This window comes from Diabrotica undecimpunctata, chromosome 5 (genome assembly GCF_040954645.1).
Source record: "Diabrotica undecimpunctata isolate CICGRU chromosome 5, icDiaUnde3, whole genome shotgun sequence".
Taxonomy (NCBI): Eukaryota; Metazoa; Arthropoda; class Insecta; order Coleoptera; family Chrysomelidae; genus Diabrotica; species Diabrotica undecimpunctata.
The window spans coordinates 126,206,515-126,226,586 of NC_092807.1; the positions used below are offsets into that span (position 1 = coordinate 126,206,515).

The following is a 20,072-nucleotide window of genomic DNA, read 5'->3' on the forward strand; positions in this document are numbered from 1 at the left end:
CTTATATACAATAACAAAAACTAAAGTTAAACAATAACAATGCTTAATTCTATCTCTGATTAGTGATTAAAATAAGTAAGAGTGAACACTATATTTTAGGTTCTAAAAGTTAGCTGCATAATAATTGCAAACTGACTTAATGAAGTCTAATTTAGTAATGTTTCGATTACCGTAATATTCATTTAGCCTATTTTCAATAAAATCAACTTTAATTTTTCCCGTTTTATCAAGTTTTTTCGAATATATGTGCAGTTCTAATTTTCACATATACTCCTGCTTGAAAATTTAACAAAATGTTGGAAAATTTAAATATGTCAGGATGTGATTTATAAAAACATTTGTTAAATTTCGAGTGAAATGATTCAAATGCATTTGTAGTAAATATGAGAGATGTTGAATTTGAAGCCGACATGTAAGGTGGAAATGTTGGATATTCCGTTAAATAATTTTCAACTAGGTAATCACAAAATTGCAAAACTCTGTCGTGTTCTGGCATAATAATAAAACGTTGATCAGAAAAAGTCACCAACATCATTTGGATCTAAATAAGGAATGCCGAAAAACAATTTTAAAATATCTTCAAATAACAGTTTGATTTTTATATTCCGAGGACAAACCTAAATTTTAAATTTTTCGGTACCAGTTTTGTGTTAAATGAAATTTGCAACAAAAAAAAAAAATAATGTCGGGCCACACTAACTTGGCTTCATTTTGAATTGCTATTTCAAAATCAGAAATTATTCGCTTCGCTTTGAAATTGAAATTCAAATCTGTACATATTGTTATTAATGTATTAAAAGTTCTTGTGTACGATTGCCGTGATATATTTGGTAACAAACAAAATACTAGAGGAACATAAAAACCATTTTTGTAGCCATGTACAGTAAAGATCTTACAAAAATATTTAGAACAGGATTAAAAAGTTCTATCTACATACAAAGAATCTACATTACACAAAAAATAAAGGTTTGTGAAACAACTAAAAATTGCAGAATTATTTTTCGTAGATAATAAAAAGTTTTCACGTGTATTTGTTTTTAAATTTAAGTTCACTAACACTTATAGAACTTCTTACTGCGACTTGGCCAATGATGGTGTGGATTTTCGTTTTGCAACATACATATTTCTTCGAACGCAAGAAATGTCTTTCGTCGTCAACGGTAAATTGCTGAAATTTTCCTTTCTCAATTTCTTGTGGACAATCTGTAAAGATCTTTCACATATATCTTCTACAGCTTTCCTCTTTGTAGAATTACTAAAAATTTGCCGGTCAACGTGGATATCTGGAGCATTATTATACTCCACCGATGCTTTTTCAAGAATAACGTAATTTTCATCACCTTTGAATGTGCTCGTTTAAGATATTAAAGTTGACCCTCCCCGCACGAGAGTCATGTTTGGTGTCATTCGATAGATTTTGAAAAAATATTAGATAGCGTTTTCCAGTTTTTCGATCTGATGTTTAATTTGCAAAATATTCGACCGTTCCGCTTCCTTTATTTACACCTCATATTTTTTTTTATCTAATATAATCAATCTTTTGTCCTATTAAAATAATTTTATTGTTCACTTAAAACGTATATTATACAAATTAGGAATCATTTGTACTTAACATTCTTATGTTATTCAAATCTAATACTTGTTATTAAAGTAGATAATCTTGCGTGATAAAATTTTTTTTAGTATTTTCTAACATTGTTTTCCTACGATATTGTATCATTGTTTTATACGAAAAAATCGCTGAAGGTAAGTAATATTCTTTTATATACAAATATAAAAACCATATGTTTAAGGTAATATTAAGTAATATTCAAACAATACCCTTAATATGTATTACGTGAGTTCTTCCTTACAATTGAGCTAAAGCCTAAAATAAGTCTTGTCCTGCTATTTTTACTTCCAAAATTACTGATTCCATTCTACTTGCCTTTAAGATCTAAGGTTTATATGAATTTATATTTTCCGTGGCCTTCTCTTGAAAATATGTTCATCAATAATAATTACTATATGACTCTACCACTAAAGTATCTGGAGTCTAGCGTAACATGAGACAGGTATTTCTTTGAACCATGTTAAAAAAAAGTTCTTGTTTTGCTTATCGCATTAATCTTAAAATCATTCTTAAAGTATTTCTTTAAAAAAATTTTTATTTTCCTATCATGATTGTTGTCACCAGTCATACAGCATATCCATAACATAGTATTCTACTTCTTCTTCAGATTCAGCTACTCTTTTAGAAATTACACGGAGTAAATCCATTCCAGTCCAAACCATTCTTGCATACTGCGCAGCCAGAAATATCTACGGAAATTAACACTTGTTTGATTCATGATTTTACCTTGCAGTTACTTAAGTTGTAGTGTCTCATATTTATTATCATATTTATTTAATTTAAACCCTTCTAATGGTGGTCTTTGTTATTGATGAATTCTTGATGACTATCGAAAGGTAAAAATGAAGAACAGTATAAGAAAATTAACACAGAGATCAAAAGAAAAATCCGCGATGCTAAAAAACAATGGTTACAAGACAAATGTAAGGAGATTAAAAACTTGGAAGCCAAATATGATTCGTTCTATCTTCACAAGAAAGTTTAAGAAATGATCAACAATATAAACAGAAAGCAGAAAGTACTAATAGACCAATAAAGGAACATGATAATGGAAACAGAGGAGAAACTGAAACATTGGCAGACATACATAGAAGAACTGATTGACGATCAAAGGCAGCATCCTTGTGATAATTTTCCAGGGGAGACAGGTCCAGAAATAAGCAAAGAAGAAGTAATGCAAGCGGTGAAGTCATCAAAGAATAGCAAAACTATAGGACCAGACGAGCTACCAGCGGATATACTAAAGTTGATAGACGAAGATCGAATCCACTTGTTACTAGACTTATTTAACAAGATTTATGAAAACAGTATAATTTCTGAAGAATGGCTAAGATCAACGTTTGTCCCTCTTCCCAAGAAGGCACATGCTAAGCAGTGCAGTGATCATCGCACGACCAGTTTGATGAGCCACACCTTAAAAATATTCCTTAAAATAATTCACAATAGAATTTACAGAAAATTGGAAGAAACTCAGTTTGGATTCCGGGAGGGATATGGAACTCGCAAACATTATTTGCCTTTAACATCTTGACATAGAGGTATTTGGATATGAATCAAGATGTATTTGTTCGTTTCATTGATTACAACAAGGCGTTTGATAACGTCAAGCATGACCAACTTTTAGAGATCTTGGAAGCTAAACAGTTAGACACTCGCGATATAAAAATAATATCTACTCTGTATTATAATTAGAAAGCAGTCGCACGCATCGAAAATAGCACAACAAATGATATTCAAAGTAAAAAAGGAGTTAGACAAGGATATGTGTTGTCACTAATGCTATTTAATCTCTATTCGGAAGAAATTATGAAGAAAGCAATGGAGGAAGAAGATATTGGGATAAAAGTTAACGGCCAACCAATTAATAATATTAGATACGCAGTTGATACGGTTTTAATGGTGGAGACAGTAGAAGACCTGCAAGCCATTTTAAACAAGGTAGTCACAGATAATGAAGAGCAAGGGTTAACAATGAACGTCAAGAAGACGAAATTCATGATTATTTCAAAAAAACAAAGATTGAATGCAAACCTGTACATTCACAATAACGAAATCGAACGGGTGCACAAATATAAATATTTGGGAACAAGCGTTAATAACAACAATGACATCACAGGAGAAATAAAAACTAGAATTGGAAAAGCTCGAGCTGCTTTGGTTAATATGAAGAACATTCTGGGAAGCCATGACATTAACTTAAACCTGAAAATGAGATTGGTTAGATGCTACATCTTCTCGATAATGCTGTACGTAGTATATACTTGGACTTTAAACAAGAGCAATATTGATAAACTAGAGGTCTTCGAAATGTGGATATACAGAAGAATTTTAAAAATACCTTGTACAGACAAAGTAACAAATAGTAAAGTTCTTCGAAGAATGAACAAAGGACGAAAGCTGTTGACCACCATCAAGAGAAGAAAGTAGGAATATTTTAGTCATGTGATGAGAGGGAAAAAGTACCGATTGCTTTAGTTAATTATCCAAGGAAAGATTTGGGGCAAACGAAGCGTGGGAAGACGACGTATATCTTGGCTGCGTAATTTAAGAGACTGGTTCCAGTGCACATCTAACCAACTATTTAGAGCAACAGCTTCAAAGATACGAATAGCAATGATAATTGCCAAACTCCATAGCGGAGAGAGCACTTGAAGAAGAAGAAGAATGGTGGTCTGGTAGACCTTAATAGTTTTTTATTTACAATGTACGGGCTACATTAATTACACCCACAATATTATTTCTATATTATTCACTATTTTTACCAATATATCTCTTGTTTTATGGCTCTAAGTGAAATTATGTTGTAACATTGACCATGTTAGACAAAATAACAAACAAATATTAATGGAACTTTCTGCTAGGCAGGTAGGTTCGACATAGGGATAAATATTGATGTTGCAAGTAATCGAAAAAATCGTAATTGGAGTAGGTTGTGAAATAAAACTTTGGTCGATTGTAGGTTGACTCATTTTGATTGTATAAGCGAAATAAGGTGGCCCGAATCTGGCCAATGCAATGCGGATAATCTTGAAGTATATTATTAAGGAGAACAACTATCATAGTAATGGTTTAGGACTTATAATCTCTAGGAAGGTTAGCAAATGTGTTAGATCTGTATACCAAGTATATGAATAAGTTATAAATAAGTTATATTGATTCAGCTGAATGCAAAACCCAGAAACATAAATTTAATACAAGTGTATGTACCGATAGTGGAAAATGAACTAGAAGAACTTAAAAAGATGTAAAATCTGGTACTAACCAACCCAAGAAGAGAGATCTCATCACTTTGATGGATGTTCTTGATGCTAAACAAGGAATAAAATGAAGAATATTTCGCAGATCTTTTGGAAATAATGTAATCTATGTCTAATAAATACCTTTTTCAAACTACCTAAACGGAGATTATATAAGTGAAAATATCCAGCAGATATCCCTCGCAATATAGTAAGAAATCAAATTGACTACATAATTATCTGAAATGCAGTAAAATCTGTAAAAACTTTGGGTCTTATAAATAATTAATTGAGTTGTACATTTAATTTTATTATTTACAATAAAATCTCACATAAAGTTGTTTGATTACAATGGAATCTACATCGAGGTACACCGTTTTAGTCATTCATTTTAATAGGAAATATCAACCAAGTTTTTTGCAACTTGAAAATATCTAAAAATGTTTATTAAATTTTTTTTAATCTTATTTTAAGTTCTTCTAGGAAATCAGTAACCTGAATCTTTTGTAAAGGTCAAATAAAGAATTTAAACAGCGTATTTGTCCCAGTAATTTAAAGGTTAACTTACTGTCAATAAATATCAGTTTTCATCTGTCCATAAATTGTGTCGAAAATTTCAGAGGGGTAGAGAGGAGACGAATGAAAATTCGCGACCAGGAACAGTGAGTAACTACATCTACAGACAGGAATGTGTTCTTTGTGGAACGATTGATTAGGAATAAAAGTAAAATTTCAATCAGAGCAATTTCATAAAATGTTCTGGTAAGTGTAGGATCTGTCTAGAGTATCGTACAGACATTGAGTTACAGCAAAGTTCGTAAGCAATGTTCTCCTTTAACCTTGACTTAAATTTTTGTTTGCCAATAACTGCTGGTAACGAATCTTGATATCTTTATTTTGAACCATCCAGTAAGCTGTCATTGATGCAACGAAAATACGCAAATGATCTATTAAATACGTTTAAAGTTCAATCTTCTGCAGGTAAACATATGTTAATATTTACCATGAAGAACTCTTGCACATAAAATTTACACAACCTAGACTGAACGTCAGCGTAAATCTGTATAATAAAACTTTAAACACGCTTAATCAAGCAATTAAATGAAAATATCCCGGAAGGCTGTCACCTAGTGTCATTCTTCTGCACGGCATTGCTGGGCTTCACGTCAAAGAAGTGAAATACAATCTAAAAGAAAATAAATGAAGTATATTAAAAAAACCACCATATATTCCCGATCTATCACCATGATAGATCGGGATATTTACATCTTTGGGTCATCAAAAAAAGGCGTTAAAAGGTAATCGTTTTCAATCGGACGAAAAGTAAACAATGCCATAAAATTTATTTAGCAATGGTCACAAGAATTCTTTAAGCAGGGGATACATCAGTTGGTAAAACAATGAACTATGTGCCTAAATTGTAATGATCATTATTTTTATATATATTTACCATACATTTTTTTTTGGGCCAAAAAATGGCATTCAGTTGAACAGGCACCGTATATAGTTTATTTATTTTAATCTACCATAATTTTTTTTTAGATTTGCGTCCTTGGCTATTAGTAAACAGCAAAAAGAATGTATTGTAAGTGAAAAATTAAATTAAAAAAATATATTAAGTAGCTACTAACCGTTTTATTTAAGTTTTAGATTTTCTCGCATTAGTTACATTATGGATCGTATCGTGTAAAGGTAAGCCTAAAGTTAAATTTAATAAAAATAATTTAGGACCATGAAGGTCGAAACATCAAATAAAATAGTTTCAATCTTACAATGTAATTAATCCTTATCATAAACTATTGACAAAAATAACACAGTATAATAATATTGATAAAAAAAAAGAAAAATGAAAAAGATAAAGAAAAATAAATTCTGTATTACCAGTGGCAGTGTTACTTTTGTTGAATAATAAATAACAGTTTAGTTAAAAAAAAAACATATTCTGTCTTACAAGGTACACCATATCCTCAGTTCAAAACACCAGATTCTGACTGCATAAAAAATGAAACCAAGTACTATCCGGATCCATATAACTGTACACAATACTACGTATGCGATGTTCAAAATCAAAAGGTACTAAAGAAATGTACACAAGGTAAATGGTGGAATGATTTAATACAAGCTTGTGATGTTATTCAAGATGGTGTTTGCTGTAAGTACCATTTTTTATCTTACCATCTAATAGTAAGGCTTGTCACTAGGATCATCGTAGATTCTAGAATTCATCATTATCAATAGCAATACAACTCTTCGTAAGTCGTTTCCGCGTTTACTAATGCCTTCCATGTGTGTTGGTCTTGTGCCACTATTTTCCATAGTTTTACTTTTATTTTATCCAGATTCTCTCTCACTTCATCATTTTACCTTTTTTTTGACCATCCTACAGATTTTCTCCCATCTGGTCTTTCCAAAAGACATTGTTCATTAGGCGATTGTCAATACTGCTTATCACATATCCAGCCCATCTTAGTCTATCAGCCTTGATATATCTCCCTAGATTTCCATTTCCGAATATAGAGACTAACTCGTTGGTATGTCTGCTTCTCCTTTCGTTTATTACTATCTCTGCAAATGTCATATATTACTCAAAGGATTTTACGTTCCCACTTCAGCAATTTATCTACTTCTTTTGTGTTAGCGTCCATGGTTCGCTTCCGTACGCAACTGCTGGTGGTATTAGGTTTGGTATATCTGATTTTTTTTCACCTCACGAGAGAGATCTTACATTATTAGATGTTGCATTTCACAGAACAAGTTTTCTTTCCCTGAGAACTAGAATTGCTGCTTCTGAAATAGTGAAAAAAAGAAAATATTCTTTCTTCCAATATCCGGTATAAACCGCAAAACAAAAGTCTACATAATGGAAAAAATAAAAAATTAAAACAAATTTGAAGTCAATGTAAAAGAAAAATCACTAAGTAGATGAGTTAAACATTTTACACAACGGATCTCAATTAAAGCAGACGTACCTTAATATCTTAAGAACTGGTTAAAAAACAAATCATATTTCTATACTAATATCTATATTAGAATAACAGTAAATTTAATTTAACGCCTGCCGTCTGTTCATTAATCATACAAAACCTTATGATACAATAATTAAAAATAAATTTTACTAAACCATCGACGAATTCAACATCATCAGCAAAAGTTGTCTACAAAGTACAAACATAGGGCGAACATTCACAAATGCTTAAAATCGATCAGTATCATCATCGTCTACCTGTATGCGTCCACTGCTGGACATAAGTCTTCCTCAGCTTTTTTCATTTGTCTCGTACTGCTTGCATCCAGTTAATGCTGACTTGTTTCAAGTCATCGGTCCATCTAGTTATTGGCCGCCCTCTGCTCTGTATTGGTTATTGTCTTGTTCACCACTCGACAATACGTCTTGTTCATCGATTGTGTGATAATTTGGCGATATGTTCTGTCCAATTTCCTTTGTCTGGCGTCTGTTGTTTTTGTTCTACGATGTATTTCTTGGTTTGAGATTCGGTTTCTCAGAGACACACCCAACATCTGGCGTTCCATAGCTCTTTGAGCCACGCCAATCTTATTCACTATGTGTTTTATAAGTGTTAATATTTCCGAGCTCCATTATTGATTACGGGCAACACACTTTAATCAAAGATTTTCTTTTTGGGGCATACGGGTAATATGCCCCAAAGGCTTCCCAGGCTAATCCTATTCGACGTGGGAGCTCACATGTCTGGTTATCTTTGCCCAACCGAATTTCTTAGCCAAAGTACTTATACGATGCAGTATGTACAATATCCCTTACATCATTAGCAATATTTCGATTTAGCACCAGATTAGTCATTATTAGCGTCTTGTTTATATTAATCTTTAGTCCGACCACCAAGGAGGCGTGATATAATTTTTCAAACATCATCATTGCATTATCCATGCGATTGCTATAAGAACGATGTCATCTGCAAATCTTAAAAGACTGAGCTTAGCTCCATTTATGTTAATACCATGCTCGTTTAGATGTGCCTTCTTACAAGTACGTTTTTAAAGCCTCATGAATATCGTTGGAGAGACAGTGTCTCCTTGCAGTACTCCTCGCTGTATTATACAGAATTAATTTTTTTTCTTGTTCAAGTAGTCTTACGCTAGCTATAGCATCTTGGTAGATATATTTGATTATGTAAGTGTAGCGATGATCCATTCGGCATTCTGTCAATGCTTTAACCATTTTTAATGTATTACATAAAATCATTCTATTAATGTTAAAATCAAATATTAAGTCATCTGTTATATGATAATTCTACTAACATTATGTTATCTGTTACTAGTTTTATAATAAAAGCTACTTAACATAGTTTTATTTAAATGAGTTTATGTATCATTTATTAAAGTATACTGCCATAGCATCTGCATCTTCTGCACCTACAACTGCGGCTAGTGAAAGAACATCATCATATGAAACAACAGCTGCATATTCGACATCGTCATATGAAACAACTTCTTCTGCGGTTTTTTCCACAACACTGTCGTCTACAATCGACCCAAGTTCGGACGTTACTTGCGATACTGAGTTAGAATATTTTCCTGATCCAGATGATTGTCGAAAGTTTTATCAATGTTATGGAGGTATAAGACGACATATGGAATGTAGTTTTCCCTTATTGTGGAATGTTGAGGAGGAGGGATGTAAAGAAGATTCTGATTGTTGTAAGTATTTTGTATTAAATATGTAGGTATACAGATTAAGCGAAAATAAAACGCAGCATACATATTTAATACATTGTATCTGAACTAGGTATGAAACAGTCGACCGATAAGAAAAACACATTTACACCATAAATTATAACGAAAGTTAAGTTTTGCGAGGCCAGCCAACAGTAACCGAAATTTTCATTGGTCAAGCTGAACTTGGCTGTATAACCTCAAATGTCGTGCTGCTGCCAATATCGCTCTCTGTGCTTTCAACTGAAATGTGATAGTCCGAGAGCTGGTAGACATTTTTGTGTAGGTATTTAAGGCATTCTGAAAATTTTTCAGATACCTCTTATATAATATCCCAATACAAAAATCCAGACCTGGCTGGAGGTTAGCGTCTATTAAAATTAAAAAACATGAAAAAAATTTTATTACAAAAAGTATCTTTAAGGCAACTTATAATCTTTTTTAAAGTAAATTAAGATATTCAAAAATAAAAAATAATAAATTATTATTTAAATGAGAATAAGCCACAATTAAAGGTTAATATACGTTTTTTGACGTTTCAATTTCCACTTCGGAAATCGTTCTCAAAATACAAACATTAGTAAAATGTTTGTATTTATAACATTTTACTAATGTTTGTATTTTGAGAACGATTTCCGAAGTGGAAATTGAAACGTCAACAAACGTACTTTATTCTTTAATTGTGGCTTATTCCCATTTAAATAGTAATTACTTTAAAATGCCTCAAGAAAATAGCTTCAGAACAATAAACAAAAATAAACAAACCAAGTGATTTGCGAGGGATTTTAACTCTGCAAGGTGCTTGCAAAACTAAATATTCTAAGACCAATAGGTCATTTTGGTGAGATTTTCTACCTATGAGGTGATTAAAAAAATTACGTGTGCCTGTGAGTAAAAAGTACTATAGGTAAGCTGCAGTGTAAGATAGAGAGTCATATATTTACAGCTGTTTGCTTCCTTGATTGTTCCTCAAAATTTTGGAGTAATTGTTATATATTTTAGATGACTCAGATATTTTTTTATTGGTAAAAAGAAAATAATACGCAATCAAAAATAAATTTTAGTAATTTAATTTTATTATTATAAATATATATATATATATATATATATATATATATATATATATATATATATATATATATATATATATATATATATATAAGTATAAAAATATAAATTAAAATATTTCTGTTTTCAAATTTTGTACTTTTTTTCAAACTTTTTTTGGTTAGGTATTAAAGAAATGAGGACACGCAAATATGCGTTTGGTAATATGCGAGGCAAACAAAACAATTGGTTTACAATGTTTTAACATTTTTTTAAAAGGCTGACTCTTATTAGCCTTACAATTTGTGCAAAATGTTCGAAAGCGTACTGTACTTATATTTGATGAATTTTTTTAACAATTTACTCCGCATGAAAATTCTTCTCTAGGCGTAGGCAACTCAAAGATAGGTCAATAATTTTTAATAATTACTATTTTGGCCAAACATTAACAGGTCTTGGCAAAACTTGTACATAAATATGGCAATTATTTTTTTTTTTTAGCTTTACGTGTCTCGACAGCGTAGGTCACTGACACAGGTACAATTTTAATAAATTACATTACAAGAATATACAGTAACATTACAATTAATAAAGAAATACATTAAATATTGGTACAATTATTAATTATTAAATTCTAAACTACGTTTCTTCTTCTAAATATCCTGGTAAAACTTGGTTTCATAGAGGAAATTAGTAAGGTTTTGGAATTGATCTGGCGAACTGAGAATATTTTGTAGGTTTTGACTCAAAAGATTATTTTTTCTTTCGTTGTTAAAGTGGGGACAGTCTACGAGAATATGTTTAACAGATAGAATATTACCACAGTGTGTGCATGTAGGTGGATCTTGGGAAGTCATTAAATGTTTATGAGTTATTCTTGTATGGCCGATTTTAAGTCGGCGAATTAAGATTTTGTTTTTTCGTGTCATGGAAGAATACTTAAGCTTTTTAACGCTGGGATGGATGTCACAAAGCTTGGAAGGGATTTTATTCCAGTGATCTTGCCAAGACATTTGGATACTATTTTTGAAATGCGACTGTAAATCTGTATGAAGTTGTATGTTTTCAGTCTCCATAGTAGAAGACGAGGCTTGTTTTGCAAAGAGGTCGGCTAGTTCGTTACCTGGGATTCCTACATGAGAAGGAATCCAGATCATGGTTATGGATACTCTCATTGAGATTAAACTATCGAAAGAGTTTTGAATAGCTTGAACCAAAGGATGTACCGTGTACATACTTTTGAGAGAATAGATAGACGCTAAAGAGTCTGTACATATTGCTACTTTTTTATATTTTGGAGATAATAAGTTTGGTCAAATCTGTTGTTAGCAAATAATTCTTTTTAAGTTTTGCCTTAGAAATTGTGGATTTGTCTGATGCTTATCATAATTAGTTAACGAGAGATTAAAATCGGCTATCGATTTATTCCGGGGAGGTTTAGGTGATATTATTATTGGAGTTGTGACTAAAAGATCGATATTATTCAGATGTGGTGAGAGATACTGTGGCATAGACTGAAGTTTAATAGGAGAAGGAGAGTTTAAAAGTATATTACTTAATAATTTATAAGCTGGGTTTTCGGTATTAGCTGAGATTCGAGACGAATGTTTTAAAAGGAGTTGCCGGCGACGTAGCCAGAGGGGAAGTTCATTAGCTTATCTGTATAAACTCTCTGCAGGGCTCGACCTAAAGGCTCCAAGGCATATTCGGAGTGCAGTGTTGTGTACAGAATTAAGAAGTTTTAAATCTGAAGGGCTAGCTGACATATAAATAAAACTGCAGTAGTCTATTTTAGAACGAATAAGACATCTATAAATCTGAAGCAAGGAGTCCTCGTCTGCACCCCAATGATGATGGGACAGAGTTTTTAATAAGTTAAGATTTGTCATGCACTTAGTTTTGAGATTTTTTAAATGGCATTTCCAAATAAGTTTACTGTCGAATGTGAGTCCTAAAATCCGCATACTCTTTACTGTAGGTAGACAAGTACCATTTATGCTAATTTAAGGAATTATAGTACTGGCTGTCCTGCGAGAAAACTTAATGATTTTTGTCTTTTCAACAGAAAAGTTAAATCCACTTACTGAAGTCCATTCAAGCAATTGGTAAGTAGCATTTTGAAGTAGTTTGCAAGTGGCAACAGTGTCTTTGCCTCGGCAGAAAATTATTAAATCATCTGCGTAGAGTGCGAACTTGGCCGAAAGCTCAATTTTATTACATATATCGTTTAAAACAAGAATAAAGAGTGTAGGACTCAATACCGACCCTTGGGGAACGCCATCAGTTTGTTTGAAGGTCCTAGAGATTTTGCCATTTTCTCTCACATTAAAGGTTCCATTTGTTAGAAATTGATTAATAAATGAAGATATATTTCCAGATATACTGTACTCCTCGAGTTTAGCTATAATAAGAGGCCTATACAGAGTATCGAATGCTTTTTCGATATCAAACGAAACAGCTATTAGGTCTTGTTTGCATTGAAAGGCGTTAATGATTGCAGTTTGGAGGATTGCTAGATTGTCTGCTGTACTTCGGTGTGATCTAATACCTGATTGTGCCAAATTTATCATTTTATATTTTTCTAGAAACCACAGGAGTCTTTTATTGATCATTTTCTCCATAATTTTGCACATTGTACATGTAAGAGAAATTGGTCTGTAGGAATTTAGATCAGTTGAAGGTTTGCCTTGTTTTTTAACAGGAATTATTATGGATTTTTGTCACAAATTTGTAAACGATTTTTTGGTCCATATTAAATTGTAAATTTCCAGCAGTTTAGCTAGGCTAGGACTTGAAAGATTTTTAATAAAGATAAAAGGAATGTAACAATGTGTCTGATAATTCTTGTAATGTAAACGGCATATTTAGAGATATTTGATCGGATTTTCTGCTATCAGATAAACTGGAGTTTAGATTAGTAGACATGGGAAGCTGCCAATTTAAAGTAAGTCTATTAGTTGCTTTCTTATGAAAAGTTTCACCCAAGATGTTAACAATTTGTTGACTACAAGTGACTGTGCTGTTTTGAGTAAGTATGGCAGAAATTTTTGAATACGTTTTCTTTCCTGTCATGTGTTTAATTATTTTCCAAATTTTTGCTAAAAGGAGTATCAGTATTTATGGATGAGACGTGTTTTTTCCAAGAGCCTTTTTTTCTTTGTTTAATTACATACTTAGATTTGGCTCTCAGTTTTTTTAAGGTAATTAAATTTTCTTTAGTACTGTCTCTGCGGTATTTGTTTAATGCTGCCTTACTTTGTTGTAAAGCCAGAGAGCATCTTTCATTCCACCAAGGTGTTGTTTTACGAGACGAAGAAATTGCTATTTGTCCGATATTTGCTTCAGCAGCGGAGATTATACAGTTATTGAAAGCGCCAATATTTTCATTTGCATCTTCTGATAACTGCAGCTGATTTAATTTGCTTTCAGTATATAATCGAAAGCCATCCCAGTTGGCATTAGAAATGTTTCATTTTTTAAAGGGGTCGCAATGTTTTGCAGATTTTTTAGATATTAAAATAGGATAATGATTACTGTCATAAAGATAGTCAGCTGGTTTCCATGTGAGGTTAGGATATATTTTTGGGTGGCACAAACTTAAATCTATCGTGGAGAATGTACCAGTAGCAATATTAAAATGAGTTTTAGAATGATAAATCATCATACCACAATATATTGTGGGCATTGAAATCTCCAACAAGAATGAAAGGTGAAGGAAGTTGTCCACTAAATCAGCTTCGGATAAACTATAATTTGAAGGAATATAAATACTACAAACTGAAATTTTGTTTGGACACCAAATGTTAACGGCGATAGCTTCTAGGTTTGTGCAAATGGGAAGATGTGTGGAGTAGAGATCATTGGATACGAATATGGATGTTCCACCGCTAGCTCTAAGATAGTCAGTTCTCAAGAAATGATATCCTACAAAACCATTTAGAAGTCTTTTGTGGTCAGATTTGAAATTTGTTTCTTGTAAACATACTATATCGGCACTAGTATCAACGATTAACTTTTGAAGGTGTTCAAGTCTAGGGTAAAACCCATCACAATTACATTGAATTAGATTGAAATTTATTAAAAAGAGGATTTTTGGAAATGTTGGGAGGTATCTGAGAGATATTTCTCATCCGGAGGTTCCATTGATGACAGGGAATTTATGCGCACTGTGTCTGCTGTGTCAGACTGAAAATCTTGTTTAAGTTTTTTTGATATTCGTGTAAATCTGTTTTTTAGTGACCTATCTGTTAGAAAAGGATAAACATTATACATGTCAGAGAGTAGTGTAAACTGTTGGGCTTCAGATAATAGATTGCTACTACCGTAACTATTTTCGAGAAAACTTACGAAATTGTTTACAGAAGTGGAAAAAGAGTGTGATGACTTACTAAAACAGTCTTTTATTGCTTCTTTTGAGGCTTCTTCCTAGCTTGTTTCATTGGTTTTGTGTTTGTATCTTGATAAGGAGGTGGCATTGCAGGTGGAATTTCTTCTTGCGTTTCTGACACGTTGATTACGTTGGAATCTGTTGAATTCGAAAAGGCTCTCTTCATTCAAGGGACAGGTGAGGTTGGTATTTCTTCAGTTGTTGATGGATTCTCTGTAGAAACTAAAGGGACATTTGTGTTTGGGCAATTGTTAGCTGTCCATGTGTTAAATGTCCAGATTGTTTGCATAGAAAACAGAGCATTTTATTGGTGGACAAAAATATGCGATGTGCATTACCTTTAAATAAAATGACCAATGAAGTTTGGATCTCGTAGTTATCATTCGGTGGGACTATAGAGATTTGTCTACGGAGGAAAACAATATGGTTATATTCGTCGTCTGGAATTCCTGCTCTTAGAAACGAGATGGGTGAAGCAATCTGTAGGCCATAATCTTTGAGTGCTGTCTCGATAAGCTCATGTGGAATAGATGGACATATATTTGATAAAACTAGACGTTTAGCTGGTGTAACTAGTGTTCTAATATTATGGTCTACGTCTCCTACGCAAACAACAGGATTATTTATGAGTAATAGGTCCACACATTCTATATTGTTTAGGTAAATGCACAATCGGTTGTTCGATATTCTGGAAGCGAAGCTGATGTTTTTCGGCCCAATAATATTTCCAATTGATTTAACGTAGTCAAATAATTTAAGATTGTTCTCAGTTATATGGAACACTATAGCCTGCTCTTTTTTTGGGAATGTAGTTTTAGGTGTAGATCTGGCAGCAGCGACATATGAAACTAGAGATCTATTACTTTCAGTTGTATTACTATTATTTGCCGTTGGGGAACTTATATTAGATTTCATCTCGCCCCTGTAGTCAGAAGCGATAATAGCTTGGTCGCTAATATTTACGGATTGTGTTGGCTATCGGCAACCTCAAATACGGCATGCCGTAAAACTGGTTGCCTATACGAACCAGGAAGTTAGCGACTATTCTGATGCTAGTATCACAGAACAATATTTATTACAATTGACAGAACTAGTGTCTTTGTTGGTTATGTTTTCAAAATATTATAAAGTAAATTAATTAATGTACAACTCACTTTGAGTCAGTTATAACATCATTTCACGATTCACTGTGTTCCATCAACTATATGGTTCAAATTTTAGATATAACAGTTTTGTTTATTAAAAATATTGACAAAATTTTGGCACTTCAAACACAGAACTTAACTCGTTCAGTTCCCGCTGACCAAATCTATAGCTGCAATTACTTGTGTAGCTTTCTTATATTTATGTATATTTTCAAAAGTCCAGTACCTACCATCCTCCATAAAAATCTCCATACTGTTGGCATACTGCTTGAAGCGAAGCCGATAAGGAATACATATTATAGTTTATGTGCTCCGTTTTATTTTCGCTTAATCTGTATATTGTTTAGTATTTAAAGAAATCGGATATCACTTAATGTAACCAATATTTGTACAATTTAGGTCTTTACAATATGTCATTTTTATTAAAAAAAAAGTAGTGAAAAGATAACTAATATAGGTACCATTTTTATATATTTTTATTTGTTCGCATCATAAATAAATAAAAAACGTAACTAATTCTGAACTTTATTAATTTTTCAGCTCAAATCGTAAGGACCTCTGTGCACTACATAACAAACAAAGCAACTGTAAAATATTAAAATTTAATTAATTAAATAGATTTTTTATTTTAAGATTTTTTTAATTTTGGATAATAAACTATCAACTAGCGGGCTCTGTAAATACCTTTGAAGTGGAAATTGAAACGTCAATAAACTTATTTTAACCGTCAATTCTGGCTTATTCCCAATAAAATAGAATCTAATTTCAAATGACAAAAGCAAACAGCTTCAGATCAAAACTAAAAGTAAGTATAATTCCAAAAAGGCGAAAAACGATGAAAACGCCGGAGAAACAAAGGTTCTAATAAGATTTTCGTCTTTTAAATCAATATAACTCTGGTTATAAGGGTAGTCCAAAATGGTTCATCTGGAATTTAAATTAATAGTATTTATAACAGCTATTTAGGGAAATAACTTTTAAAAGTGTAGCTCATCTCTAACTAAAAACTCAATAAACGGCGAAAAAAGGGCAAAAAATACCGCGTTTCTCGATTTTTAACTGCCTTGCACCACTTAAATTCTGAAAAAAAAAAAATAGTTATACTAATCATACATCATCTATATTTTTTTCGAGTTATCCATATTTTTGTTATTTTTTTTATATGCGTTTATAATTTTTGAGCGTTTATTCAAACTCTCAAATCAATTTCAATTTCCCGCTAACTCTTTTTTTGTTTAAATATTTTTGTAGACCACAAAAAAACCGTTAATTAAAAAAAACATATCTATTTTTGTGAAAAATTGAGCGAGTTATGGCAAAAAACAATTTTTAACGCCTTTGAATTTTGTGAAATTTTGAGGTTGTGTCAATATTTTGTGCCAACAATTTGGCGAGTCTTCGTCTTTTGTGATGCTGAACAATACCTCAAAATTTGGGGTCAAGTTTCCCTGGGCCAATTTTGACATTCTTATCCGGTTATACGACCTTAATTGACTTGGTCAGTAAGTTTTGTCGTGTCTTCCTTTTTATAAACTAAAATCAATATGTGGCCTTGTTCCGTTCAGTTATTGGATTGGCGCTGTGCCAGTGTGTGACAAAATTTGAACAAAGCTTTTTTTTTCAAGTACTTTCACGTACATCAAGTATTTTATATAGATATTTTAAAAAGGTATTGTAACAATTTTTTTTTTAATTAAAATAGTAAATAATTTTTAATTTATTCATTTCATCAAAAGAGGCCGAAGGGGAATATTTTATGGTAGAGCTTTGTTAACCTTTCTCGGTTCCAGGCGGTTTCTTTTTGACAACTTTGATTATCACAGTCGGAAACGCTTTTTATAGTATCTTTCTGAAAGAACCTAATTCAAAAGGTTCCATATTTTCTCACGGTTTCCAACGACAAAAGTTCCGTTACTTACCTAGAACTTTTCTATTTTCGGGTATCTAGAGATAGTGCAAGCACTCCTGACCACGGCGCAGTAGACGAAATTTGGTTTAGTCCCCACTTACATGCGAAACGCATTGTACTATGCACTGTATAATTCCACTTACAATAGAACCTTTCTGCCTTTACGTGAATTTGACTCCGCCTTCGCGCAGCTCCATGGTCAGGAGAATTTGAACTATCTCTACCTAGAGATAGAAACAGCCTGGCGTTCTTTTAGGCAGGTTATTCTTTTTGAGTGTAGGATATCCCATTTTTTTTTAAGCTTGTTAAATTTTGAGAGGAAAAAAAGGACTCTAGGCAGGACAGTTTTCGAGTAAGGATGCTTGCTTATCTTACCGTTCTATGTGAATTTTTGCTTTAAGTGTGTATACACTTAAATCTTTGAAATATCTTAATCTAATATTACCTCCATTTTGATTTTAGTGCTTAATACTAGTAAAGTATAGTGGAATCAGTGAAATAGTGCAGCAGTCATCGAGATTTATTGCAAGTTATCGTAATCATATTGCCTTCAATTATCTGGGCGATAATATTGCAATCATATTACCCAATCCTGGACGAATCTGCGTCAATCATTTCTTCACCTATAGTTAAGGTTAACTACCGATTTAGCAATTCAATTAGAAGAACATTTAATATTTTCATACGAACTCTCAATCAGTTATTAAGAACTTCTCACAAATAATAATTACGATTCAATATTTAGTAAGAACAGTTATTAATTAAACTAAAAACAGTGCTAGACAGGCAGTTAATTTACAACCAAGTATGGGTTGGTTTCATTTTTATAATACAGAATTTTTGTAATGTTTTTGGTATTCTTTTGAATTTAAATTTAATTCTGTTTTATTTGCTATAATTTTTATCCATTTTTAAATTTAATGTACCCGTTATCTCAAGATAAGCCCATGAACAGCGAGGAGAGTTCTTTAATAAGTTTTAGTTAATTTTTTTTTAAATACTACCAGGCTCTCTTCGCTGATAATTATATTTGTGCATGATTTTATTATATTGTATCTGTACAGGTATTTGCTGATCATAATACTGTTTATTTACATATGTATACAACCATTTTATTTGTCGACCTTATAAGTTTCCCGATAAAATAATATCTCTGAATATTTGGGTATTATATTCAATTATTATTATACCTTCGACAATGAGAAAGATCGGATGATTAAGTTTTCTTTGGTAAGTAGGTGGACTCCTTCCTCATGTACCATGTCCTTTTAGAACGTTGGTTACTATTATATAGCTATCTCAATTTTATTTACTGCCACTCTTAATACCATGCTTTTATCAACACCATACCAATCTCGCAAGTTCTTCAACCATGAGGTTTTTCTTCGTCCTGGAATACGTTTGCCTGCTACTTTTTCCTTGCATGATATTTTGTAGCAACCTATATTTCGTGCTTCTCATTACATGTACGAAATACTCCGAAACACCCTAATTAATATATTAGGTGGACTCTGTCCACCTAATATATTTATTATTGGTTTATAAATATTGGTGTTGATAAAATTTATTTAATAATTAACTGTTGATATCTTTCCTTGGATTTGGTCTCAATACCTAAATATCTTTCCTTATCTCTTTTCGTTCCTATAACCCCAAATATATTTTTCTGTCTTATCTTATCTTTAGTAATTTTACCCATCTACCTTTTTGTTTATTTCTGTATCTTTTCTAATATATCTTATCCTGTCCTATCTTTACTTTTACTTCCCATTCCCGGTTCCAAAAGCTAGTTTCGAACCCACAACTTGCTCTTAACCAATCATCTAGCTGTCGTCTGCAATGTCTCCATTGGTGACCTTTCTAGCACCATCCAAAACAGTTTTCTGAGGTTACTGTATATAGATATTTTTAAGATTATATGCAATTAATTAAAAATCATTCTAATTGTTTATGCGTACCTAATAAATATATTTATAGTAGGTAATCTTTTAATACTAGTTTTTAAGTGGTATTATCCGGAGTGAATAAATCACTTAAACATACA

The 20,072-nt window shown here is 32.1% G+C and overlaps 2 protein-coding genes across 4 annotated transcripts in view; one reads left to right on the plus strand and one right to left on the minus strand.

Moving 5' to 3' along the window:
* LOC140441766 (neuroligin-4, X-linked-like) overlaps positions 1 to 20,072 on the minus strand; it is a 960,081-nt gene that overhangs the window by 832,626 nt on the left and 107,383 nt on the right. The gene's annotated exons all lie outside the window — the stretch shown is intronic.
* On the plus strand, positions 1,613 to 16,850 carry LOC140441763 (uncharacterized). 3 transcript variants are annotated; one of them, XM_072532669.1, is made up of 6 exons: positions 1,613 to 1,746; positions 6,391 to 6,433; positions 6,499 to 6,540; positions 6,803 to 7,000; positions 9,223 to 9,525; positions 16,660 to 16,850. In XM_072532669.1, the coding sequence occupies exons 2-6, from the start codon at positions 6,427 to 6,429 to the stop codon at positions 16,716 to 16,718; spliced, it is 609 nt and encodes a 202-aa protein (XP_072388770.1). In that variant the 5' UTR covers positions 1,613 to 1,746; positions 6,391 to 6,426; the 3' UTR covers positions 16,719 to 16,850. The 3 variants fall into 3 exon arrangements, with proteins under 3 accessions (XP_072388770.1, XP_072388768.1, XP_072388769.1); XM_072532667.1 differs by having other exon boundaries at positions 1,614 to 1,746; positions 6,493 to 6,540; XM_072532668.1 differs by lacking the exon at positions 1,613 to 1,746 and adding an exon at positions 5,589 to 5,610 and having other exon boundaries at positions 6,493 to 6,540.

What these genes read in the sequence shown, in the direction of transcription:
- LOC140441763 (XM_072532667.1), top strand. An exon ending in ATGGATCGTATCGTGTAAAG is followed by an intron (nt 6,541 to 6,802) that starts GTAAGCCTAAAG and finishes CTGTCTTACAAG; the next exon opens with GTACACCATATCCTCAGTTC. An exon ending in TATTCAAGATGGTGTTTGCT is followed by an intron (nt 7,001 to 9,222) that starts GTAAGTACCATT and finishes ATACTGCCATAG; the next exon opens with CATCTGCATCTTCTGCACCT.